The sequence below is a fragment of the Hyperoodon ampullatus genome (assembly GCF_949752795.1).
Source record: "Hyperoodon ampullatus genome assembly, chromosome: 9".
Lineage (NCBI taxonomy): Eukaryota > Metazoa > Chordata > Mammalia > Artiodactyla > Ziphiidae > Hyperoodon > Hyperoodon ampullatus.
The window spans coordinates 86,735,005-86,762,755 of record NC_136922.1 but is presented as its reverse complement, the minus strand read 5'-3'; the positions used below and the strand labels follow the sequence as shown (position 1 = coordinate 86,762,755).

Sequence of the window (27,751 nt, the reverse complement as noted above, 5' to 3'; positions counted from 1 at the left end):
TCCGGGCTATTGAGAATAGAGCTGCAATGAACATTTTGGTACATGTCTCTTTTTGAATTATGGTTTTCTCAGGGTATATGCCTAGTAGTGGGGTTGCTGGATCATATGGTAGTTCTATTGGTAGTTTTTTAAGGAACCTCCATACTGTTCTCCATAGTGGCTGTACCAATTCACATTCCCACCAGCAGTGCAAGAGTGTTCCCTTTTCTCCACACCCTCTCCAGCATTTATTGTTTCTAGATTTCTTGATGATGGCCATTCTGACTGGTGTGAGATGATATCTCACTGTAGTTTTGATTTGCATTTCTCTAATGATTAATGATGTTGAGCATTCTTTCATGTGTTTGTTGGCAGTCTGTATATCTTCTTTGGAGAAATGCCTATTTAAGTCTTCTGCCCATTTTTGGATTGGGTTGTTTGTTTTTTTGCTATTGAGCTGCATAAGCTGTTTATAAATTTTGGAGATTAATCCTTTGTCAGTTTCTTCATTTGCAAATATTTTCTCCCATTCTGAGGGTTGTCTTTTCGTCTTCTTTATGGTTTCCTTTGCTGTGCAAAAGCTTTGAAGTTTCATTAGGTCCCATTTGTTTATCTTTGTTTTTAGTTCCATTTCTCTAGGAGGTGGGTCCAAAAGGATCTTGCTGTGATTTATGTCATAGAGTGTTCTGCCTATGTTTTCCTCTAAGAGTTTGATAGTTTCTGGCCTTACATTTAGGTCTTTAATCCATTTTGAGCTTATTTTTGTGTATGGTGTTAGGGAATGATCTAATCTCATACTTTTACATGTCCCTGTCCAGTTTTCCCAGCACCACTTATTGAAGAGGCTGTCCTTTCTCCACTGTACATTCCTGCCTCCTTTATCAAAGATAAGTTGACCATATGTGCGTGGGTTTATCTCTGGGCTTTCTATCCTGTTCCATTGATCTATCTTTCTGTTTCTGTGCCAGTACCACACTGTCTTGATTACTGTAGCTTTGTAGTATAGTCTGAAGTCAGGGCGCCTGATTCCTCCAGCTCCGTTTTTCTTTCTCAAGATTGCTTTGGCTATTCGGGGTCTTTTGTTTTTCCAAACAAATTTTGAAATTTTTTTGTTCTAGTTCTGTGAAAAATGCCAGTGGTAGTTTGATAGGGATTGCATTGAATCTGTAGATTGCTTTGGGTAGTAGAGTCATTTTCACAATATTGATTCTTCCAATCCAGGAGCATGGTATATCTCTCCAGCTATTTGTATCATCTTTAATTTCTTTCATCAGTGTCTTATAATTTTCTGCATACAGGTCTTTTGTCTCCTTAGGTAGGTTTCTTCCTAGATATTTTATTCTTTTTGTTGCAATGGTAAATGGGAGTGTTTTCTTGATTTCATTTTCAGATTTTTCATCATTAGTGTACAGGAATGCCAGAGATTTCTGTGCATTAATTTTGTATCCTGCAACTTTACCAAATTCATTGATTAGCTCTAGTAGTTTTCTGGTAGCATCTTTAGGATTCTCTATGTATAGTATCATGTCATCTGCAAACAGTGACAGCTTTACTTCTTCTTTTCCGATTTGGATTCCTTTTATTTCCTTTTCTTCTCTGACTGCTGTGGCTAAAACTTCCAAAACTAAGTTGAATAAGAGTGGTGAGAGTGGGCAGCCTTGTCTTGTTCCTGATCTTAGTGGAAATGGTTTCAGTTTTTCACCATTGAGGACAATGTTGGCTGTGGGTTTGTCATACATGGCCTTTATTATGTTGAGGAAAGTTCCCTCTATGCCTACTTTCTGCAGGGTTTTTATCATAAATGGGTGTTGAATTTTGTCGAAAGCTTTCTCTGCATCTATTGAGATGATCATATGGTTTTTCTCCTTCAGCTTGTTAATATGGTGTATCATGTTGATTGATTTGCATATATTGAAGAATCCTTGCATTCCTGGAATAAACCCCACTTGATCATGGTGTATGATCCTTTTAATGTGCTGTTGGATTCTGTTTCCTAGTATTTTGTTGAGGATTTTTGCATCTATGTTCATCAGTGATATTGGCCTGTAGTTTTCTTTCTTCGTTACATCCTTGTCTGGTTTTGGTATCAAGGTGATGGTGGCCTCGTAGAATGAGTTTGGGAGTGTTCCTCCCTCTGCTGTATTTTGGAAGAGTTTGAGAAGGATAGCTGTTAGCTCTTCTCTAAATGTTTGATAGAATTCACCTGTGAAGCCACCTGGTCCTGGGATTTTGTTTGTTGGAAGATTTTTTATCACAGTTTCAATTTCAGTGCTTGTGATTGGTCTGTTCATATTTTCTATTTCTTCCTGATTCAGTCTTGGCAGGTTGTGCATTTCTAAGAATTTGTCCATTTCTTCCAGGTTGTCCATTTTATTGGCATAGAGTTGCTTGTAGTAATCTCTCATGATCTTTTGTATTTCTGCAGTGTCAGTTGTTACTTCTCCTTTTCATTTCTAATTCTATTGATTTGAGTCTTCTCCCTTTTTTTCTTGATGAGTCTGGCTAATGGTTCATCAATTTTGTTTATCTTCTCAAAGAACCAGCTTTTAGTTTTATTCATCTTTGCTATCATTTCCTTCATTTCTTTTTCATTTATTTCTCATCTGATTTTTATGATTTCTTTCCTTCTGCTAACTTTGGGGTGTCTTTGTTCTTCTTTCTCTAATTGCTTTAGGTGCAAGGTTAGGTTGTTTATTCGAGATGTTTCCTGTTTCTTAAGGTGGGATTGTATTGCTATAAACTTCTCTCTTAGAACTGCTTTTGCTGCATCCTATAGGTTTTGGGTCGTCGTGTCTCCATTGTCATTTGTTTCTAGGTATTTTTTAATTTACTCTTTGATTTCTTCAGTGATCACTTCGTTATTAAGTAGTGTATTGTTTAGCCTCCATGTGTTTGTATTTTTTACAGATCTTTTCCTGTAATTGATATCTAGTCTCATAGCGTTGTGGTCGGAAAAGATACTTGATACAATTTCAATTTTCTTAAATTTACCAAGGCTTGATTTGTGACCCAAGATATGATCTATCCTGGAGAATGTCCCATGAGCACTTGAGAAAAATGTGTATTCTGTTGTTTTTGGATGGAATGTCCTATAAATATCAATTAAGTCCATCTTGTTTAATGTATCATTTAAACCTTGTGTTTCCTTATTTATTTTCATTTTGGATGATCTGTCCATTGGTGAAAGTGGGGTGTTAAAGTCCCCTACTATGAATGTGTTACTGTCGATTTCCCCTTTTATGGCTGTTAGTATTGCCTTATGTATTGAGGTGCTCCTACGTTGGGTGCATACATATTTACAATTGTTATATCTTCTTCTTGGATCGATCCCTTGATCATTATGTAGTGTCCTTCTTTGTCTCTTCTAGTAGTCTTTATTTTAAAGTCTATTTTGTCTGATATGAGAATTGCTACTCCAGCTTTCTTTTGGTTTCCATTTGCATGGAATATCTTTTTCCATCCCCTTCCTTTCAGTCTGTATGTGTCTCTAGGTCTGAAGTGGGTCTCTTGTAGACAGCATATATATGGGTCTTGTTTTTGTATCCATTCAGCCAATCTGTGTCTTTTGGTGGGAGCATTTAGTCCATTTACATTTAAGGTAATTATTGATATGTATGTTCCTATTCCCATTTCCTTAACTGCTTTGGGTTCGTTATTGTAGGTATATTCCTTCTGTTGTGTTTCTTGCCTAGAGAAGTTCCTTTAGCATTTGTTGTAAAGCTGGTTTGGTGGTGCTGAACTCTCTCAGCTTTTGCTTGTTTGTAAAGGTTTTAATTTCTCCATCAAATCTGAATGAGATCCTTGCTGGGTAGAGTAATCTTGGTTGCAGCTTTCTCTCCTTCATCACTTTAATTATGTCCTGCCACTCCCTTCTGGCTTGTAGAGTTTCTGCTGAGAGATCAGCTGTTAACCTGATGGGGATTCCCTTGTGTGTTATTTGGTGTTTTTCCCTTGCTGCTTTTAATATGATTTCTTTGTGTTTAATTTTTGACAGTTTGATTAATATGTGTCTTGGCGTATTTCTCCTTGGATTTATTCTGTATGGGACTCTCTGTGCCTCCTGGACTTGATTAACTATTTCCTTTCCCATATTAGGGAAGTTTTCAACTATAATCTCTTCAAATATTTTCTCAGTCCCTTTCTTTTTCTCTTCTTCTTCTGGAACCCCTATAATTCGAATGTTGGTGCGTTTAATGTTGTCCCAGAGGTCTCTGAGACTGTCCTCTGTTCTTTTCATTCTTTTTTCTTTATTTTGCTCTGCAGCAGTTATTTCCACTATTTTATCTTCCACCTCACTTATCCGTTCTTCTGCCTCAGTTATTCTGCTATTGATCCCATCTAGAGTATTTTTTATTTCATTTATTGTGTTTTTAATCGATGCTTGATTCATCTTTAGTTCTTCTAGGTCCTTGTTAACTGTTTCTTGCATTTTGTCTATTCTATTTCCAAGATTTTGGATCTTGGAAATAGAATCTTGGATCATCTTTACTATCATTATTCTGAATTCTTTTTCAGGTAGACTGCCTATTACCTCTTCATTTGTTAGGTCTGGTAGGTTTTTATCTTGCTCCTTCACCTGCTGTGTGTTTTTCTGTCTTCTCATTTTGCTTATCTTAGTGTGTTTAGGGTCTCCTTTTTGCAGGCTGCAGATTCGTAGTTCCTGTTGTTTTTGGTGTCTGTCCCCAGTGGCTAAGGTTGTTTCAGTAGGTTGTGTAGGCTTCCTGGTGGGGGGGGGGACTAGTGCCTGTGTTCTGTTGGTTGAGACTCGATCTTGTCTTTCTGGTGGACAGGTCCATGTCTGGTGGTGTGTTTTGGGGTGCCTGTGGCCTTATTATGTTTTTAGGCAGCCTCTCTGTTAATGGGTGGGGTTGTGTTCCTGCCTTGCTAGTTGCTTGGCATAGGGTGACCAGCACTGTAGTTTGCTGGTTGTTGACTGAAGCTGGGTGCTGGTGTTGAGATGGAGATCTCTGGGAGATTTTCGCTGCTTGATATTATGTGGAGCTGGGAGGTCTCTTGTGGACCCGTGTCCTGAAGTTGGCTCTCCCACTTCAGAGGCACAGCACTGACTCCTGGCTGCAGCACCAAGAGCCTTTCATCTACCCACAGCTGTTAAGGATGAGAGGGGCAGAGAACTCGAAGTGTATACAGCAGGTGCCTTGCTTGTGTCTCGCTGTCCCATAGGCTGTTAGCAGTCAGCTTTGGATCTCATTCCTCGTTGCCAAAAGCTGATTGGCTGGGGCCACAGAGCCAAGCGGGTTTGGGGTGAGCGGGAACAAGGACGCGAGAACAGAGCCCAGTGGTGGCCTGGGCGAGGCGACTTGCTGACCGCCTAGACTGCGTTTCTGGTGAAGCTGGGCACTGAAAAGGACCTGAAAGTGACCCTTTTAAGTTTCCGTTTGCTCACATAGCACCCGGGCAGGAGCGGCTCTCTCGGGGGCCTAGCAAGTTATTTCTGCTCTGTTAGTGTCACTAAAGAAGTTTTGAATGAAGTAACCTTATGTCTGGGATTTGCTTTAAAATACATCAGGAAAAATGTGTGGGAGGGAAAGAAATGAAAAGAAGATTGGTAAAGTGTTGATAATTGCTCACGATCCATAATAGGGAGTTCATTAGACTATTCTCTCTAAGAAAAAAATATTCCCTGGTGACTCTTAGCTCAGAGAATGACTGGAAAATGAGACCCAAGGAAGCTCCTAACGTGCACATTTTGTGGAAGTTTTCTCTAAGGTCATACAACTATTTAGTTGCAAAGCAAGGAATTCAACAAAATAGTCTTAACTCCAAACCCAGCCTATTCTGTCAGTATTACTCACTTGAGTTTGTGTGTATACATATCCATCAGGATTGGCCACAGTCAATAAGAAAATATCCATTTTCTCCAAGATGGAGGTGATGGCTGGATCCTTCCCATAATCAGATACAGTCTAAGCAGAGACAACGAGCTTGTCAGCTGTGCCCTGCAGGCTGGGTTGCTAGGTCTAAGTCCGTGTATCTTCCCCAGATGCCCAACTCCTAGAACAGCATCCACCCTCTGCAGCCTCCCTGCCACCGTCATAGAGGCAGCGCTCTGCAAAGCCCACAGAGCACTTCAAAACCTGGGGAAACACGGTTGCCTGATGACATCAACCTCAATGAGTCCTGGGCTGCCTTGTTTATTCATTCCTTCCAGGGGGCAGGAACAGGGGAGGAGAGAGCCACACATCATAATAGTTATTAGGAATCTGAGCACACCCCCTCCCCATGCTAGGGGTAGGGAAGATGGATCCTCCACTTGCACCACCCCTCCTCCACCTGCGCTGGCTTAAAGTAGACTTTCCAGAGGGACATGGAGATAGCATAAGGTCCCTGAGGGTCTGGGGGGCCTGAAAGGGACTAAAGGTAAAGCTTACCTGAGCTTTGCTACTGAGAAGACCCTGCTCCCTTCCTGCGGGACTGACTATGGGTCAGTGTTTTAGGGCCACCTCTGCAGCTCATTAGCTTGCTTGCTGCTATGAATGCACTTTGTCATTTAGCCACAGTGGCCTGACTATGGGGCTCTGATCTTTTCCTTCTCCAATCAGAAAAGGCACCCCCCAGCCTATCATGTCTGTGCGTAGTGCCTTCCTATCTCATCTCCAGGATCTAGCTGTGTGGGATGCTGCAGGGCAATCCAGGCCCAACAGAATTCTGGGCTAATACAAGGCAACATGACCTTCCTTGCGGTCCAGATCACCATGGCCTGTGAGATCCACTCCCGGGAATGGATACCTGAATTCAGCCAAATGGTCAGCTGCTGCCTGCCTTCTCCAGTGCTGAACTGTGGAAGGAAAAAGAGGCCAGAAAATGACCCTCCTGCCTGCCTGCGTCTCCGCTCACCTCTCCTCTCCTCTTCTCAGCTTGCCCCTATTCATTTAATCCATTTAAGATCATTCAGAGACCAAATGTCTGAGGGCACCATCCCTTTATCGGGCTTCTTTGTGACCAGGGAGCTTAATTTGTTGGCTGGCAGGGCCCAGTTGCAGCACTGCAGTTCTGGGCAGCTTGAGCCACTTCAAGGTTGGAAGCAAATAGGAAGGGGAAACAATTGCTATTGTGAATTATAATGCCCGTGTGATTAGAGATACTATTATGCCTCTTGAAAGACCTCAGATGGTAGCCCAACAGAGAGAGACACAAAAGTGCATGAACCAGCCTGTTCTACTTGAGGCAATAAATGAAATCAGTTTTAAAATGAAGAACGGGAGGGTTCACTATAGCTCTTTGTAAACAGCATGAAATGAATTCTGGCTGCTGCTTTTTAGTGTGGGGCCCCCTTGGGTCAGAGCTTGGTGCTAATGAAGCAAGGGTCTCCAGCAGTTGGCAAATAATCTAAATTTATGTAGATTATTTTACAGCAACCAGCTCAATGCCAGGTCTTCTCCCACTGGTAATTTCACCATTGCTATAAACCTGGGCTCCTCGGGGCCTGTATGGATTCAAGGGTTTGACAAATTCTAGGCACCATCACTTGTTCCATGGTTTGTATCTCCAAATTCCTTTTTATTCATTTGGCTGGATTATTTATGTAATTTATGTCACTTCCATAAATTCTCTACTTCTTTTGCCAATATAGACCTGAAATCTGTTAGAAATATCTGGAAATTAGGCTTTATGCAGCCAAGGATCATAGACTGGGCTTAAAACTACATCAACCCTAAAATCAGCTTCCTAGATTGCTTTTCCAATAAGGAAAATAAGCAGAATAGAATTTTTAGGCCCATCCCAATTTGTCTTAATATTTACAGAAGACGGGAATGGAGGGAAAAGACTGTGGCCAATCTGAGAGCTTTCTGGAACACTAACCGCCTCCCACCTCTTCCTGATTCTGCCTTTCAGCCAAAACTTGGAATGCAATGTGCTCCTACTAACTCCTCCCACATTAGGCAGAAGCAGGGGGCCCTCTGTCAGACCAAATTCGAACCCGGGTAGATGTCTCCTCACCTCACCCTCCTCCCTAAAGTCAAGGAGGTCTATAAAGCTACCTCTTTCCGAGGTGTGAGGGCTGAATCTTGGACACAAGGAACCAGGAGCCTGAGTCCAGTCGGGCCCTTCAAAGTGCATGGGGCCTCACCTTCAGTACATACATTGACCGGTTTTCAAATAAATGCCCAATCTTCACCCTGCTTGCCAAGTCAGGAAAATCTCTGGCAATGCTGTATATCTCATGGTAAATCTGAACTGTGAAAAAGTAAACACAGGAGCATTTAAAAAATTTGTTCAGCTCTGGGTGGGTATATGTGAACTTTATCTTGTTGATCTTAATGATTTTTTACAGTCCCCTTACCTGGGGGTTGTCAATATTATCGGCATGGAATGCTTATTCTTAAGCAACTGCCTAAGAATCCGTTTCTACAGTTTTCTAGAGAAAAACACATTTTATTTGTCCACAAAATTATAGTCCATTAAACTAGAGTAGAGAGACTTGTGCAGATACTGCTCCAACAGTGTGGCCCTTTGCAGAATACTAGGCTCAATAATTAGCAAGGGTCCCATTTAGCCAAGGTTCTTAAAAAGCACTGCTCTCCAAACTTTTTTATCACTTTCTCCATCAGTTAAAAAAAAAAATTCAGTTGGGCATCCCTGGTGGCGCAGTGGTTGAGAATCTTCCTGCTAATGCAGGGGACACGGGTTCGAGCCCTGGTCTGGGAGGATCCCACATGCCGCAGAGCAACTAGGCCCGTGAGCCACAACTACTGATCCTGCGCGTCTGGAGCCTGTGCTCCGCAACAAGAGAGGCTGCGATAGTGAGAGGCCCGCACACCGCGAAGAAGAGTGGCCCCCACTTGCCACAACTAGAGAAAGCCCTCGCACAGAAATGAAGACCCAGCACAGCAAAAATAAATAAAATAAATTAATAAACTCCTACCCCCAACATCTTCTTAAAAAAAATTCAGTATGCACCATAAATATATATAATACCACACAAGTATATTATGTACATTATAAAACAAAAAATAGAAACAAAAATTGTTGCATTGCTCAATATCAAAAAAACAAACAACCCAATCCAAAAATGGGCAGAAGACCTAAATAGACATTTCTCCAAAGAAGATATACAGACTGCCAACAAACACATGAAAGAATGCTCAACATCATTAATCATTAGAGAAATGCAAGTCAAAACTACAATGAGATATCGTCTCACACCAGTCAGAATGGCCATCATCAAAAAATCTACAAACAATAAATGCTGGAGAGGGTGTGGAGAAAAGGGAACCCTCTTGCACTGTTGGTGGGAATGTAAATTGATACAGCCACTATGGAGAACAGTACGGAGGTTCCTTAAAAAACTAAAAATAGAACTACCATACAACCCAGCAATCCCACTACTGGGCATATAACCTGAGAAAACCATAATTCAACAAGAGTCATGTACCACAATATTCATTGCAGCTCCATTTACAATAGCCAGGACGTGGAAGCAACCTAAGTGTCCATCAACAGACGAATGGATAGAGAAGATGTGGCACATATATACAATGGAATATTACTCAGACATAAACAGAAATGAAATTGAGTTATTTGTAGTGAGGTGGATGGGCCTAAAGTCTGTCATACGGAGTGAAATAAGTCTGAAAGAGAAAAACCAATACCGTATGCTAACACATATATATGGAATCTAAAAAATAACCAAAAAAGGTCATGAAGAACCTAGGGGCAAGACAGGAATAAAGATGCAGACCTACTAGAGAATGGACTTGAGGATACAGGGAGGGGGAGGGGTAAGCTGGGACAAAGTGAGAGAGTGGCATGGACATATATACACTACCAAATGTAAAACAGATAGCTAGTGGGAAGCAGCCGCATAGCACAGGAAGATCAGCTCGGTGCTTTGTGACCACCTAGAGGGGTGGGAGAGGGAGGGTGGGAGGGAGGGAGACACAAAAGGGAAGAGATATGGGGATATATGTATATGTATAACTGATTCACTTTGTTATAAAGCAGAAACTAATACACAACTGTAAAGCAATTATACTCCAATAAAGATGTTAAAAAAATTGTTGCATTAACAATAAATACAGGACTTCCATGGTGGCGCAGTGGTTAAGAATCCGCCTGCCAATGCAGGGGACACGGGTTCGAGCCCTGGTCTGGGAAGATCCCACATGCCACGGAGCAACTAAGCCCATGTGCCACAACTACTGAGCCTGCGCTCTAGAGCCCGCAAGCCACAACTGCTGAACCCATGTGCTGCAGCTACTGAAGCCCACGCGTCTAGAGCCCGTGCTCCACAACAAAAGAAGCCACCACAATTAGAAGCCCACACACTGCAATGAAGAGTAGCCCCCTCTCGCCGCAACTAGAGAAAGCCCACGCGCAGCAACAAAGACCCAATGCAGCCAAAAATAAATAAATAAATTTGTTTTAAAAATAATAATAAATACAAATATATGTAGAAATATAAATAGAAGTTGCAATAGTTTATTTCTCCATCCCAGTGGACCATCTTGCTTACACCCTGCCATACAAGCACCCCACTTTGGAAATGATTCTTCAAAGGCTTTGAGAGGGCACGTGAAGAGCTGTATAAATCATGGCTACAAATGCTTTCATTTGCTTTCAGTAAAAAAAAAAAAAGTTTGATTTAAATAGAGTTCATCCATCTTAGTTGTTCAAACCTTTTGAGGGTTGAAATAGGAAATAAACAAATTTGTGTTTAGATCTTAAAATTGAAAGAAGGAGCTTTACCAAGAACGAAAATGTGCAATAAATATAGAATAAAATCGAGCTTAAAGGATTCATCAGACTTGCAGCCATTATGGCAGATTGAGCAGAAGCAAGAAACTACCTCCCAAATATATAGGCAAGCCAGATAAAATACAATGAAAATGAGTCCCAGCCAAATTTAAAAGCCAAAAAAAAGGAAAAATTGTGGGTGCCAGAAATGAAGAGGGAACAAGGTAACACAGTAAAGGGCAGAAGATGAAGCCCCAGAACCAGATACCTACTTTCGGCACCGAGAGTTTACAGCAACCAGGAATAGGAGTAGAGGGCAATGGACCCTGCGTGGGGCAAGGAGCTGGGACTTGAGAGCTGGGAATTGGTCATTCTGGCCATGCAAAGGGCCTGGAAACTCTACCCACTGACCCTAGAACATCAGATGCCTGCCCTGAGTCGTGAGAGGAAAGAGAGTCACCCAGGAAAAGTTAAAACACCAAGCTGTGTCCAGATGAGGGGTGCAAATTCACACTGCCAACATCAGGGGAAAACTTACCCACAAAACTAACAACAATAACAGCAACCACAACAATACACACAAAGGATCTGAAACTAGAAACCTGGCAGAGACAAATATGAAATTCCCTTTAGAGACCTAAGAAAGCCCAAGTGATTGTGGAATATGAGCTCTTAAAAGCTGTTTTTAAAAAGAACTGAATATGAACAAGTCAGAAGGGAGATGGTACACCAACCCACAGCAAAAGGCCTTGCAGGGAATGATAGATGGCTGTAAGCCAGATGACAATGATACCTAAAGCCAGAGAACAAAAGTGTGTGGATGGCAAAGTGAGGCTCCTGCAGCAGGCAGGTGAGGGGATGGAGTTTCCAGAATCCGGAGTGACATGTGCTACTGGTTAGCTCAGCTAGGGAGTACCCCATGTTAATGAGGCTAACATCATGGGTTTGATCCCTGTGTGGGCCCTTAGCTCTGCTTTCGTCCATGGCCCTGGACTGAACTCCTAACTTTATCCAGGTGTTTTGCAGCTGTATGTCATTGGTCACAAGAGGGATCAAGGGGCAGTGCGGCTGGAAGTGTACACATTAAACAAAGCTACTGACAATCCTGGGAAAGAAGGGGAAATATTTGGTCAAGCTTGGAAAAAAACCTCATCTAGAAGAAAAATAATTCAAAGTATATGCCTCAGGAAAAGCATGCCAAGAACTCTATCTTTGGATATAAAGAACATATATTCAGCTATAGGAAGAATACCAATTTAGATTTGGGGTGTGTTCCTGAGTTAGTAGAAAGTCTCCAGACTAAGGAAGAAGACATTGAGGGACCTAAGAAAACCGTATGCTATGTGATTCAGTTCCATTCCAGTCCTTCTTGGTTCCTCAAATTCCAATATCATATTAAATTATTCTGCTCTAAATTTCTCATTTGAAGGGTTGGCTTACCTTGAAAGTCAGTCATCTAAATAAGTGATTTCTAACTAAACACAGCACCAAAACGCATTATGGAATAAATATACGTTATAAGTAGTCATGATAAATGAGTGGAAATATTTGGTTAACCTTGGAAATAATCACTTGTCTATTTGCCTGGGATAAGAAACACATTAATCTGAGTGAATAAAATACAGGGATTCTGGTGGGGTATAAGAAGGTTGAATTACAAGGACTGTAAATTATTGCAATTATTTCATGGTTTTCTTTGAGGGGTTGCTTAAGAAAAGAACGATGCACGTGGGAGAAAATGTTCAGTTTGTGTTTCACTATGCTCTTAGGTGTTGGTGGGAGATAAACAAACAAAGAGTTGAAAAATGGATAACTAATAAGAACCTGCTGTATAAAAAGATAAATAAAATTCTAAAAATAAAAAAAGGAAAAGAATTGAAGTGTACACATTTTAACCCCTCAGTGTAGGGGTACTGTGTTAGGGACTAATACCTCCTGGAAGTAAGGAAAGGGGTTACAAAACCCAAAAGGCCAATGACCTTAATCTTAACCTGCTCTGAAATACTTACAGCTTCCAGGGAATGATAGGCTCCATAGTTGAAGTTATTACTGCTCCATTCTTGACCTTCATTGTATTGCATTTCCTCATCTTCATTATCTAAAAGGGCCTAAAACAGACACAGCAATATTAGAAAGTGATCCTTTGGGGATGGAGCTTCATGCTGTTTCCACCATATCTTGGGACATGTGCTGGCCAAGATGGCAGCACCCTTGGCACACATATCAAGAAGCACAAATGTCAAGGTGTAAAAGGGGGTCTGATTTCTTCCACATATCTATATAATCTTACTTCTTGGAGCCCAATGTACATCACCTCATTCAAAACCTACTTACTTCCTGGAAGCAACATATGTGCTATTTAGTTATTCTATACCACAAATTCTCTAGACATCAGTCTGCATCTGGTATCCAGTGCCTCTGAAATACCCAGCTTGGGAAACCATTCAGAAACAAAGAAATTCTTAAAACCACTCATACTTTGAAGGTTCCTGGCAGATGTCTGTGACATGTGAGGATGATTAATAAGCTCACAGCTGCTCACACCATCAGGAAACTCCTGGGCCAAATCACCAATTAGTCCACAACCCACCTCAGTGAAGGAGAGAACATGAGCCAGACACTGCCCTGCTGTTCAAATACAGCTCATGAGGCTGGTGTCTGGCTTAGGCAGTGATGTTCCCTCTGCTGGGGGCTGCTGGTGACATTCTCCCTTTCTCAAAGGATGCTTTTTTTTTGGTCGCACTGCACAGCACATGGGATCTTAGTTCCCTGACCAGGGATCGAACCCATGTCCCCTGCAGTGGAAGTGTGGGGTCCTAACCACTGGACCGCCAGGGAATTCCCAAAGGATGCTTTTTATGACTGGTCTTCAGCACCTCCTCACTGGGGCCCCACCTTCTACCCACCATAAACTCTGTTCTTCCCTCCTGACTTCAAATGAGAAAAGGGAGAGGGACTTAATACTTGTGGGGCACCTGGCACTGTTAGACATTTTATGTACATTTAGTCACTTAATCTTCTCAATAAATTGTATGAAGTAGGTATAACTACTACCGTTTTACAGATGAAGAAACAGAGTCTCAAGAGGTTAACAGCTTGTCCAAAGTCACACAGCTAGCAGTTAGCAAAATCAGGATTTGGATCCAGATCTGGCTGGTTTCCTAACCCAGGTATGCCCTTTCTAGTACAACATGTTCCTCTAACAAGTCACTGCACTTTATTTCCATATACTTCAATGCCTTCAACTTTTAAATGGAGGAGAATAAGACCAGAACTTGAAAATGTCTCAAGTCCACTCTGGCTGCTTGGTCCTATGCAAGACCAGTGAGGGACCTTGGCCTATCCACCTGCAGGTCTTCAACAGTCACCAAGTACTCTAAGCCCTGGGACTTCAGGAAGGATTTGACTGGCTGCAGACTGACAGAAGGGAACAGGACATCCACAGGACGACCAAAGGTAGAGGGAGATTTCCAGAAGTTGAGCTGAAGAGAACAGAAGTAAAACCAGGTTAAAGGACAGTTCAGGTAAAAGGCACAATGAGCTCATTCTTCTAGAACAACTGCCAAAAGCCTTGGTGATCCCTGAGGGGTTGGATTCTGCACAAGGGCAAACTTCGCCATTTCATAATTTTATCTGGTCAGGCCTGCCCAGCAGGCAATACCTGGCAAAGCCCAAGAAGTAATAAGTCAATGCAGATAGAAAGATGGAGCCCACTGCTGAGGCCTCTCATCTCCCTGGACAGCACTGCTGCGATCTACAGCACTTCTCCCCGACCAACCCTCTCAATTGTATAAAGACATGTTGACTAATACAGGATTATACACAGAAACTCTTCAGGAATAACAATGCCAGTGCTGCAAGAGTCTTCTCCCACTAAAGTTAATTGATACCCAAGAGAAGGAGAACTAGGTACCTTAAAGTTATCTGAATTCACTAGCTGACTTAGTTTGCTGATCTCATCTCCATTTCTGACATTAATCCTGAAAACTTGGTCCCTGGAGAAAGGAAAAAAAAGCAAAAGATAATGGTGAGCTTTCAGCTGGCAAATAAACCCCAGGCCTACTATCCCAGACATAACTGGGCTGAATGAGAGGAAATGGTCTAGTCTTTGGTTATAATGTATAGCCATTAAAAATAAGACTACGTGGCAAATATGAAAAAGTGCTTATGGTATAACTTTAAGGGAAATATTAAGTGAAAGAGCAGGACACAAAATTGTATGTATGCCATGATTGCAAGTATGGAAAAAGCAGATGCATTGGAAGAAAAACAGACAACGGAAATATAGCAAATGCTGACAGTGCTTATGTTCGGGTCATGGGATTATGGATGACTTACTTTTTTCCCCTCGTATCTGTTTTCTGTAATGTGGTCATATTACTTTATAATGAAAAACATATATATTTTGCAGAAAGGAATGTTCCTGAGTTACACGCAAAGCTAACTCAAGACATAAAGAAGCACTTCTTCACTGTCAGGGTCTAGGACTGAAACTCTGGCTGAATGTCCATGCTGGAAAGAGCTAGAAAAGAGAATAGACCTTCCATCCTTGGAAGGTTAGTTATTTTTCCTCTAAGCAAAGAGGGGAGAGGCTGGGTGCTCTCCCAGGCCCTTCCAGCTCCAGAACCCTATACAAATGCACGGTGCTGGGGCTGAACTCGGGATTCATCCTTCCTAAGGGGCCCTGATAGGGACCAGAAGGGAGCCAGCCAGTCCCGAGTCCCCCTTTGTTGTTTGTCCCGCACTTGTTTCCTATACACCATTTAGCTCCCGCAGCAGCAGCAGGGGTAGAGGCCCCTGAAGTCCTGTGTGTGGGTGGGAGAAGGCCGAGCCTGAAAAGCTGCCTTTGTGCTCTGGGCCGGCTCAGAAAGCCAGGAGAGCCATTAGGCCGTTGCTAGGTGACGGCCCGAATGAATCCACACTCAACGCTGTCACATGCGTCATCCCTTTGACACAAATGAATGCGGGAAAAGCTGCTGGAGAGGGCTGTGGGCTGAAGGACCTGTTGACAGAGAAAATGGTTCTGTCACAGGGAGCTAAACGTGCAGCCACATGTGGCAGATCAGCATCTCCTCATCAGAAAACTGGCTCAATCCGGAAGGACTCTCAGAGTTTAACTTTGTTCTGGGAGCTTCTGGGGGATCTCCGTGGGGTCTAGGCTAGCATCAAGGAGGCAAGGTCCACTTCAGAGCTGCTTCTGTTGCAGGTGGCAGGTCTGGAGGAAACGCCATTGATGAAGCCTCACTTTCTCCCAGCTCATCCGGTCTCCACAGGGTTCTCGGACGTGGGCAGCCAACTGCATTCCATGGGAGCTGCTGAGGCCATGGTGGAGAAGCCACTGGCTGGCGGGTCTCAGCCTGAACCCAACAGGCTTGCTAGGTGTTGGACTGCAGCCCTGCAAAGATGGGGAATCAAACCACCATTTCCCTGACACAGGCAAGCAGCCTTGCAAAAGAAACAGGTTGAAAACAGAAGAGAAATCCTTCCTCCTGGCTGAGTACCAGGACCCATATGCAGAACTCATGCTCTGTCACAACTCACCCTCAATACCCCAGAAAAAGGGGCATCTTAAAAATGGGTGTTCTGGAAAGTGCCTGTGCATTGGCATCTCTGTTAGCAAAATGAGGCATCGGTAAAATACAGCACTGACTTGAGTAATCACAAAGAGAAAGAGGAGAGAGAAGGAACAGGAAGAGGAAAAAAAAGAGAAACATAAGAATAAGGAGCTCTTAAGAGTATGAAAATCATGTTACACATTCATCCACAGCATGTGTTTTAATTCTCCCAAAGTGATAACTTCACAACAGAACTTTCATACTCCTGGGCACTGTTCATGATAAGGGAACACAGTGAATCTAACTGGCCCAGATGATGATTAAAACCACAGTGCATTTCATCATGTCCTAATTAACCCAGCTCCAAAGGATAAAGACACATCTGCAGCATGCAGAGAGACAGGGCGGAAAGGCTGGTGCAGAATGGAGTATTTCCCCATCTGTCTCTCCTCCACCTCTCCCTCCTACACATTCTTGGCTCCAGCCTCACTGAAATTCCGAATTCACCATATACTTTGCCCTTCTATGCCTTTGAACATGCTGTTCCCTCTGCCTGGATGTCCAGCCCTTTTCTTTACCTGCCTAGCCAATCTGCCACCCAGGCTTTAGGACCAGTTCCCATTACCCACGAGGTTTTCCCCAACCAGAGCAGACAACCTTAGCAACAGTCTTCAGAGGGTGCTAAAAGCTGGCAGGGCATGGGGAGAATCTTATGTTATTCTCATGAACATAAGCCCATCAATATCTAGAAACAGAGAGAACATAAGTGGGTGCCAGGTGAAGGGCAGCCTTTCTCTTGCCCTCACTGTCCTTGTCTCTATTTGGAAAACGCCGTCCTGAAAGTGTGGGTGGTGGAACACAACCTATCTCCACCATCTGGAAATCTTTTCACAGACCTTAAGCTCTTTCTGAAGATGGAAGATTGGCCTGGGAAGGGGGACATGTTGGGGTTTGCAGGTTGCCATGTTCACCCCCCCTCCTACTCCACACAGGTACGTGCTCCTAGAGCTCTTCTTAGCTCTGGTACTCTCCAATACCCAGGGCTGGCCAGCTGCTACTGCGCAATGGCTAGTGATCCACTCTCAGTCACCCTCACATGTGTCCCATGTTCTGGACAGTCAATAGTCACCTTGGTGCTGAGCTTCTATCTCTCCCCCTTCTAACATGTGGGCAGCCAAGTGGCCTGTTCTTTGTGCCTTTCTCACCTGCATCCCCAGCCAGGCTTAGAAGCCACCACAAGAGGTGATTCCACAGAACTCTTAAATGCCAACCAGTTACTGCTGATGTTACAAGTTCTGCAACTACTTCCTGTTCTATGCTTGCTGTGCACCTTTAGGCATCCTGGTCACCATCCTATCCTTAAGATGAGTGAAGCCCAGGACAGAAGACACCAGCAGAGTGAGAGGGACTGGGGAGGTAGGTGAGTTAGATGGAATGAACAGAGACCGGGGGGTGTGGTGGGGGGAGAAACCATCATCTTCATCTCCATCAGCACTGTTCCCCCTCCAAGCCAACCTGCATCTTGGCTTCCCAACCACTTGAATGCTCAGAGGCCAGCTTCCCCTTGCTCTAAATGTTCACCAAGCTGGCTGCCTAGGCCATGTCTGTGGACCTCAGGAAGAATTCCGCCACCTTTGCTGGGTTCCCTACTATGAGGCAAGAACAGATTTGGGGGTAAGGATGACACTGTTGGTTAAAACCATCTGCAATTTGCTCAGGCACACAGTCCTTTCTGTGCAAGCGCCTATGGTGAGCACTCCAGAGCTCAGCCAAGAAGCCTCAACCCAGGTGTCCGCTGCTTTATAAGAGAAGTCTGTATCCTGAGAAAGAAAGATTTTTCAGCCACATGAATAGGAGCAGCGAGAGCCTGAGAGCTCTGTGCATCAGCCCACATGGCAGCAAGCATAGTTATTACACACTGCTGAGCTGCCTGTGGAAAAATCTCCTTCCCTGACCACCTGCTATGCCTAAACCCTCTGAGCTATTTGGCAGTAGAGACCAGGTGTGAACAGAAGTCATCGTCATAAAAATTACTCAATCACATATAAGTAATTACCTCAATAAACAATTCCAAAGCCCCTTTAGCCAGATAGTATAATGGAGAGTAAACTAACAGATATAGACAGATCAGTGAGATACAGGATTCTATCTGGAGATTAACTTGTGTTATAACAAAAGCATATGGGTTTTGCTCCAACTTCCCTGCTTACCAGCTAAGTGGCCTTGGCCAGGATTCTTAACCTTTTTTTTTTAATAGATCTTTATTGGAGTATAATTGCTCCACAATACTGTGTTAGTTTCTGTGGTACAACAGAGTGAATCAGCCATATGCATACATATATCCCCATATCCCCTCCCTCTTGCGTCTCCCTCCCACCCTCCCTATCGCACCCCTCTAGGTGGTCACAAAGCACTGAGCTGATCTCCCTGTGCTATGCAGCTGCTTCCCACTAGCTAGCTATTTTACATTTGGTAGTGTATATATGTTGCTGCTACTCTCATTTCGCCCCAGCTTCGCCTTCTCCCTCTGGGTCCTCAAGTCAATTCTCTATGTCTACACCTTTACTCCTGCCCTGCCCATAGGTTCATCAGTACCATTTTTTTTTTTTAGATTCCATATATATATATGTTAGCATACGGTATTTGTTTTTCCCTTTCTGACTTACTTTACTCTGTATGACAGACTCCAGGTCCATCCACCTCACTATGAATAAGTCAATTTCGTTTCTGTTTATGGCTGAGTAATATTCCATTGTATATATGTGCCACATCTTCTTTATCCATTCATCTGTTGATGGACATTTAGGTTGCTTCCATGTCCTGGCTATTGTAAATAGTGCTGCAATGAACATTGTGGTACATGTCTCTCTTTGAATTATGGTTTTCTCAGGGTAGATGCCCAGTAGTGGGATTCCTGGATCATATGGTAGTTCTATTTTTAGTTTTTTAAGGAACCTCCATACTGTTCTCCATAGTGGTTGTATCAATTTACATTCCCACCAACAGTGCAAGAGGGTTCCTTTTTCACCACACCCAATCCAGCATTTATTGTTTCTAAATTTTTTGATAATGGCCATTCTGACCAGTGTGAGGTGATACCTCATTGTAGTTTTGATTTGTATTTCTCTAATAATTAGTGATATTGAGCATCTTTTCATGTGCCTCTTGGCCATCTGTATGTCTTCTTTGGTGAAATGTCTACTTAGTTCTTCTGCCCATTTTTTTATTGGATTATTTTTTTTTTATATTGAGCACCATGAGCTGTTTGTATATTTTGGAGATTAATCCTTTGTCCGTTGTTTCACTTGCAGGTGTTTTCTCCCATTCTGAGGGAAGTCTTTTCGTCTTGTTTATGGTTTCCTTTTTTGTGAAAAAGCTTTTAAGTTTCATTAGGTCCCAATTGTTTATTTTTGTTTTTATTTTCATTACTCTAGGAAGAGGGTCAAAAAAGATCTTGCCGTGGTCAAAGAATATTTTTCCTATGTTTTGCTCTAAGTGTTTTATAGTGTCTGTTCTTACATTTAGGTCTTTAATCCATTTGGAGTTTATTTTTGTGTGTGGTGTTAGGTAGTGTTCTGATTTCATTCTTTTACATGTAGCAGTCCAGTTTTCCCAGCACCATTTATTGAAGAGGCTGTCTTTTCTCCATTGTATGTTCTCGGCCTCCTTTGTTGTAAATTAGGTGACCATATGTGCATGTGTCTACCTCTGGGCTTTCTATCCTGTACCATTGATCTACATTTCTGTTTTTGTGCCAGTACCATACTGTCTCGATTACTGTCACTTTGTAGTATAGTTTGAAGTTAGGGAACCTGATTCCTCCAGCTCCGTTTTTCTTTCTCAAGATTGCTTTAGCTATTTAGGGTCTTTTGTGTTTCCACATGAGTTGTAAAATTTTTTGTTCTAATTCTGTGAAGAATGCCATTGGTAGCTCAATAGGGATTACACTGAATCTGTAGATTGCTTTGGATAGTATAATCATTTTCACAGTATTGATTCTTCCAATCCAAGAACATGGTATATTTCTCCATCTGTTTATATCATCTTTGATTTCTTTCATCAGTGTTTTATAGTTTTCTGAGTACAAGTCTTTCACCTCCTTAGGTAGGTTTATTCCTAGGTATTTTATTCTTTTTGTTGTGATGGTAAATGGGATTGTTTCCTCAATTTCTCTTTCTGATTTTGTGTTTTAAGTGTATAGGAATGTCAGAGATTTCTGTGTATTAATTTTATATCCTGCAAGCTTACCAAATTCATTGATTAGTTCTAGTAGTTTTCTGGTGGCATCTTTAGGATTCTCTGTGTATAGTATCATGTCATCTGAAAACAATGACAGTTTTACTTCTTCTTTTCCAATTTGTATTCCTTTTATTTCTTTTTCTTCTCTGATTGCCTTGGCTAGGACCTCCAAAACTATGTTAAATAATAGTGGCGAAAGTGGACATCCTTGTCTTGTTCCTGATCTTAGTGGAAATGCTTTCAGTTTTTCACCATTGAGTATGATGTTTGCTGTGGGTTTGTCATATATGGCCTTTATCATGTTGAGGTAGGTTCTCTCTATGCCCATTTTCTGGAGAGTTTTTATCATAAATGGGTGTTGAATTTTGTCAAAAGCTTTTTCTGCATTTATTGAGATGATCATATGGTTTTTATTCCTTAATTTGTTAATATGGTGTATCACATTGATTGATTTGCATATACTGAAGAATCCTTGCATCTCTGGGATAAATCCCACTTGATCATGGTGTATGATCCTTTTAATATGTTGTTGGATTCTGTTTGCTAGTATTTTGTTCAGGATTTTTGCATCTATGTTCATCAGTGATATCGGTCTATAAGTTTCTTTTTTGTGATATCTTTTTATGGCTTTGGTATCAGGGTGATGGTGGCTTCGTAGAATGGATTTGGGAGTGCTCCTCCCTCTGCAATTTTTTGGAAGAGTTTGAGAAGGATCAGTGTTAGCTCTTCTCTAAATGTTTGGTAGAATTCGCCTGTGAAGCCATCTGGTCCTGGACTTTTGTTGGAAGATTTTTAATTATAGTTTCAATTTCATTACTTGTGATAGGTCTGTGTATATTTTCTAATTCTTCCTGGTTCAGTCTTGGAAAATTGTACCTTTCCAAGAATTTGTCCATTTCTTCATGGTTGTCCATTTTATTGGCATATAGTTGTTTGTAGTAGTCTCTTATAATCCTTTGTATTTCTGTGGTGTCAGCTGTGATTTCTCCTTTTTCATTTGTAATTTTATTGATTTGCATCCTCTCCCTTTTTTTCCTGATGAGTCTGGCTAAGGGTTTATCAATTTTTTTATCTTCTCAAAGAACCAGCTTTTAGTTTTATTGATCTTTGTTATTGTTTTCTTCATTTCTTTTTCATTTATTTCTGCTCTGATCTTTCTTTCTTTCCTTCTACTGACTTAGGGTTTTCTTTGTTCTTCTTTCTCTACTTGCTTTAGGTGTAGGGTTGGATTGTTTATTTGAGATTTTTCTTGTTTCGTGAGGTGAGATTGAATTGCTATAAACTTCCCTCTTAGAACTGCTTTTGCTGTGTCCCATAGGTTTTGGGTCATCGTGTTTTCATTGTCATTTCTTTCTATGTATTTTTTAATTTCTTCTTTGATTTCTTCAGTCATCTCTTGGTTATTTAGTAGTGCACTGTTCAGCCTCCATGCACCTGTGTTTTTTTCAGTTTTCTTCCTGTAATTGATTTCCAGTCTCATAGCATTGTTGTCGGAAAAGATGCTTGATACGATTTCAATTTTCTTAAATTTTCCAAGGCTTGATTTGTGACCCAAGATGTGATCTATCCTGGAGAATGTTCCTTGTGCACTTGAGAAGAAAGTGTATTCTGCCACTTTCAGGTGGAATGTTCTATAAATATCAATTAAATCTATCTGGTCTATTGTGTCATTTAAAGCTTGTGTTTCCTTATTTATTTTCTGTTTGGATGATCTGTCCATTCGTGTAAGTGGGGTGTTAAAGTCCCCTACTATTATTGTGTTACTGCCGATTTCCCCTTTCATGGTTGTTAGCATTTGCCTTATGTATTGAGGTACTCCTATATTGGGTGCCTAAACATTTATAATTGTTACATCTTCTTCTTGGATTGATCCTTTGAACATTTTATAGTGTCCTTCCTCACCTCTTGTAAGGTCTTTATTTTAAGGTCTATTTTATCTGATACAAGTATTGCTACTCCAGCTTTCTTTTGATTTCCATTTGCATGGAATATCTTTTTCCATCCCTTCACTTTCAGTCTGTATGTATCCCTAGGTCTGAAGTGGGTCTCTTGTAGACAGCATATATATCGGTCTTGTTTTTGTAACCATTCAGCCAGTCTGTGTCTTTTGGTTGTGGCATTTAATCCATTTACATTCAAGGTTATTATCGATATGTATGTTCCTATTACCATTTTCTTAATTGTTTTGGGATTGTTTTTGTGGGTCTTTTTCTTCTCTTGTGTTTCCCGCCTAGAGAAGTTTCTTTAGCATTTGTTGTAAAGCTGGTTTGGTCATGCTGAATTCTCTTAGGTTTTGCTTGTCTGAAAAGCTTTTGATTTCTCCATCGAACCTGAATGAGATCCTTGCTGGGTAGAATAATCCTGGTTGTAGGTTTTTCTCTTTTATCACTTTAAGTATATCTTGTCAATCCATTCTGGCCTGCAGAGTTTCTGCTGAAAAATCAGCTGATAACCTTATGGGGATTCCTTTGTATGTTATTTTTCGCTTTTCCCTTGCTGCTTTTAATATTTTTTCTTCGAATTTAATTTTTGTTAGTTTGATTAATATGTGTCTTGGTGTGTTTCTCCTAGACTTTATCCTGTATGGGACTCTCTTTGTTTCCTGGACTTGGGTGACTATTTCCCTTCCCATGTTAGGGAAGTTTTTCACTATAATCTCTTCAAATATTTTCTCAGACCCTTTTTTCTTCTTCTTCTTCTGGGACCCCTATAATTTGAATGTTGGTGCGTTTAGTGTTGTCCCAGAGGTCTCTGAGATTGTCTTCAATTCTTTTCATTCTTTTTTCTTTATTCTGCTCCTCAGCAGTTATTTCCACCATTTTGTCTTCCAGCTCACTTATTTGTTCTTCTGCCTCAGTTATTCTGTTATTGATTCCTTCTAGTGTATTTTTCATTTCAGTTACTGTGTTGTTCATCTCTGTTTGTTTGTTCTTAGTTCTTCTAGGTCTTTGTTAAACATTTCTTGTATTTTCTCAATCCGTGCCTCCATTCTATTTCCGAAATTCTGGATCATCTTTACTATCATTACTCTGAATTCTTTTTCACGTAAAGTGCCAATTTCCTCTTCATTTATTTGGTCTTGTAGGATTTTACCTTTCTCCTTCATCTGTGGCTTATTCTTTTGCTGTCTCTTTTGTTGTTGTTGTTGTTGTTGTTGAGTGGGATTGTGTTCCTGTCTTACTGGCTGTTTGGCCTCAGGCTTCCAACACTGAAGTTTGTAGGCTGTTGGGTAGAACTGGGTCTTGGTGCCGACATGAGGACCTCTGGGAGACCTCATGCCAATGAATGTTCCCTGGGATCTGAGGTTCTCTGTTAGTCCAGTGGTTCAGACTTGGAGCTCCCACTGCAGGAGCTTCAGCCTGACCCCCAGCCATTCGCTTGGGGGTTCCTCCCATCTTCTTGGGCGTCAAGGTCCCCCACCAGTGTCTGGCAGGTGCCCTAGTTGTGGGGAGAAATGTACTCCCTTGTCTTCCCACACTGCCATCTTGACTCCATCACCCCCATCTTCTAGTAGGGTACCATGCCATCCTTTCATCTCTCCTACCTCCCAAATGTTCTCTCTTTTGTGAACCTCAAGGAATTCTGTGTGGAGCACGTGTGCATGTGTGTGCACACACATGCATACACACACAGAATGTACAGGTGTATCCTTGCATGTCACTTTTCATAGTTATGGCTAGGCAAGACCTATCAAATCCCCATATGCCAAATGCTGACGAGAAAGCTCCACCAAACCTTAACCATTAACAGAGAGGTAAATCCAAAAAGCTTATGACCCAGGTTTTCCCTTAAGCATGGCAGAAATTGAAACAATTTCTGGTAATTCTTAGTAATTCATAATATAGGAGTAAGAAAGTAGGAATGCCTGAAACTGACCTTACAAATAAGAACTAGGAAGGAAAAGAATTGGCAGGAATTAGGGAGCTGGGGAGGGACTGTGGAGACCACCTAGTCCTGATATCACAGATAAAGCTGAGCCTGAGAGAGAAGTAACTGACCCAGGATGACACAAGGCCAAAGTTGGGACAGGAGTCCAGGTCTTCCTTCCCAACACCATACCACTTGAGGTATAATCAGCCATTCATTTCCAAATCCATTTGGTTCCCATATCTCTGAACTAACAAAGTAATAATAAGTCCAAAAGGAGCTTACCCAAAAAACTTTTCTTGGCCACAGATGCTGGGCCCAATAAGATCCCCAAAGAACAGTATCCACTTCATGTCCCAAGGGTGTCAGTCATAGAGTGGCTGAGTCAAGCTGTATTTATAAGGAGTCTGAGGCAGTCTCATGTCCTCAAAAATGCTAATGTGACTCCCAAGTACCCTTGAAACTCTGACAGTACGTCAGATGCCTCTTCCATTCCTTTTGAGTGATAAAAGCCAAGCCTCTTGATTTACAAGGTCAGGAACTTGCTCCTCAGGCTGGAAAAGTCTGTGCTAAGGGTGTTATAATGCTCATCACTTGGTATTTAAATAGTGTCTTTTGAGTAAATACGCAAGTCCCATAGTGCTGGATAGAATTTATACTGATAGAGGAGGCCAGATTATAAACCTGAGATGAAGTTACCTCTAGAGTAAAAATAAATAAATAAAGACTATCAAAGAAACCCCAAGCCAACTCCAAGACCACACATTTCACACACTTGACAAGCCCTTCTCTGGTGACAGCAGGTCATGATGAAAGTTTGTGGCTTCTGTTATGAATCTGACACCTAATTCTTATGACTCCACTAAAAAGGCAGAAATATATGAGGTAAGTGGTATAGGAGGAATGTGTTTGTCTGAATAAATTATCAGTTTTCCTTGAAATCTGAGCTAAAGGTAAGGTTTAATGGTATTATTAATAATAAGACTTTCTTGCATTTACTAGATTCTGAGTCTGGTGTCCTTTCCACCAAGTCACAGCAGAACAAATGGAAGACACTCATGATCTCCACGACTTCTTCAAGGACTCTGGGGCCTTTCAGTCTGTCCTAGGTGCCCCAAATCCCACAAGCCTCTCCCACCCTACTGTCCCCACCATCAACATACTTTCTGCACTTTCTCAAGGGGAGTAGATTCAACCAAGGGTCATGGTTGACAGTGTTAAAGAGATGTTATTCTGACACTTGTTACAACTGCAAGGAAGACTTTATTCAAGATACAATAGGAGAGAGTAATTGTGTTCAACTTCAAATACATAAAGATAGCAGAGCAAGGGGATCAGTGCTTGGAAAACTCTTAAGAGGAGACATCAGGGTAGGGGGGATTCTTGCTTAACTGGCCTAACAGATTATTGCTAAAGGCAGGCCAAGGACTTAGACATCAATGGTGGAGGATGAGGAACTCAATCAGATGTCAAGGATTGGGGGATTACTTAGCAGGATTCTTTGCTAAGACTGACTTAGGGCCCAAGGACAAGGCTAGTAGAAAAGAGGGCTCAGGGAAGCCTGTCCAAGGTTTGGTCAAGAAGAGTCTTTGTCAGGAGTTGTGGAGCCGGGGGCCTCTATCAGGGCTCTTTTGTCCTTCCAACACTGGAACTGAACTCCTAGGCCCACCTTGGTCTATCACAAAGGCTGGGCTGTACTTCACCATGATAGATTTCAGCTTTGAAATCAGTAAAAAGAGAAGCTGTGACCTGAATCTGCAAGAAATGTGAACTAAAGAATCAAGTACCCAGAATTCTAGGCAAGCTGAAATTCACTTCCCACCCTTTTCTCCCAGGGAAAGCCATCAATGTGAAGAAAATATAAATCTCTAATGGAAGCCAATGTCTAAAGAGAAATTGTATGGAATCTGAGACCCACACTTGATGGGGCAGCCTGGAGGAAGGAGCATCATTGGTTTGCGTCTCCACTAGTTTTTCTGATGCAGCATACCAGAAACGGAAAAGCAGAAGGCAACATGGAACCACAGGATACAGCACCTAGCATGATACTTAGCACAATGCAGTTGCTTAATTAGTATTTACTGAATAAATAAACATAAAAATCCCCTTCTAGCTCTAAGACGCTACTCTATTAAGATGAACGAACTGACACATGCCACAACATGGGTGAATCTCAAAAACATTTGCTAAGTGAAATAAGCCAGTCACAAAAGAACAAATACTATATGATTCCATTTATATATGGTACCTAGAACAGGCAAATTCATAGAGACAGAAAGAGCATAGAATTACCATGGGCTAGAAAGAGGGAGAACAGGGACTTATTGCTTAAGGGGTACAGAGTTTCAGTTTGGGATGGTGGAAAATTTCTGGAGATGGATGGTGATGATTGCACAACACTGTGAATGTGCTTAACGCCACTGAATTGTACACTCAAAATGGTTAAAATCATTTTATGGTATGTATATTTCACCACAATTTTTTTTTAATTTTTAAAGGATGTTGGTAGCATTTTGCTTAAAATTGGATTAAAAAGATAAAGGGGTACAGCTCAGTATTGCTGTGTTTAAGGGCAACAAAAATCAAAGATATAATGCTCCTATATCAGGATTAGAAAAAGGAATAATCAGGGGCTTCCCTGGTGGCTCAGTGGTTAAGAAGCCACCTACCAATGCAGGGGACACGGGTTCGAGCCCTGGTCCAGGAAGATCTCACATGCCGCAGAGCAACTAAGTCTGTGTGTCACAACTACTGATGCTGCGCTCTAGAGTCCATGAGCCACAACTACTGAAGCCTGCGCACCTAGAGCACGTGCTCCGCAACAAGAGAAGCCACCTCAATGAGAAGCCCGTGCACCGCAACGAAGAGTAGCCCCTGCTCGCCGCAACTCGAGAAAGCCCACGCGCAGCAACGAAAACCCAATGCAGCCAACAATAAATAAATAAAATAAATAAGTTTAAGGGAAAAAAATTACAAATCTTTAAAAAAAAATTAAAAGAAAAAGGAATAATCACAATGCAGGGGCTTCCCTGGTGGTGCAGTGGTTAAGAATCTGCCTGACAATGCAGGGGACACAGGTTTGAGCCCTGGTCTGGGAAGATCCCACATGCCGCGGAGCAACTAAGCCCATGCGACACAACTACTGAGCCTGTGCTCTAGAGCCTGTGAGCCACAACTACTGAGCCTGCATGCCACAACTACTGAAGCCCGTGAGCCTAGAGCCCGTGCTCCGCAACAAGAGAAGCCACTGCAATGAGAAGCCCGTGCACCACAACAAAGAGCAGCCCCCACTCACTGCAGCTAGAGAAAGCCCATGCACAGCACCAAAGACCCAATGCAGACAAAATAAATAAATAAATAATAAATTTATTTTAGAAAATAATAATAAATAATCACAACCCAAATTTGCTTCAAAC

The 27,751-nt window shown here is 41.8% G+C and overlaps 1 protein-coding gene across 2 annotated transcripts in view; it reads right to left on the bottom strand.

Moving 5' to 3' along the window:
* The window catches only part of CPA4 (carboxypeptidase A4), a gene marked incomplete at both ends in the record, with an annotated part of 33,377 nt that extends 8,689 nt beyond the window's left edge, over window positions 1-24,688 (bottom strand). The window contains 7 exons of one of the 2 annotated variants that reach the window (XM_079710836.1): window positions 5,793-5,903; window positions 6,671-6,775; window positions 8,069-8,170; window positions 12,684-12,782; window positions 14,022-14,156; window positions 14,588-14,669; window positions 24,621-24,688. In XM_079710836.1, coding sequence (XP_079566962.1) covers window positions 5,793-5,903; window positions 6,671-6,775; window positions 8,069-8,170; window positions 12,684-12,782; window positions 14,022-14,156; window positions 14,588-14,669; window positions 24,621-24,688 — 702 coding nt within the window. The remainder of the gene's footprint in view (window positions 1-5,792; window positions 5,904-6,670; window positions 6,776-8,068; window positions 8,171-12,683; window positions 12,783-14,021; window positions 14,157-14,587; window positions 14,670-24,620) is intronic. The other variant, XM_079710837.1, reaches the window with a different exon arrangement.
* Between the last annotated feature and the right edge of the window lie 3,063 nt (window positions 24,689-27,751).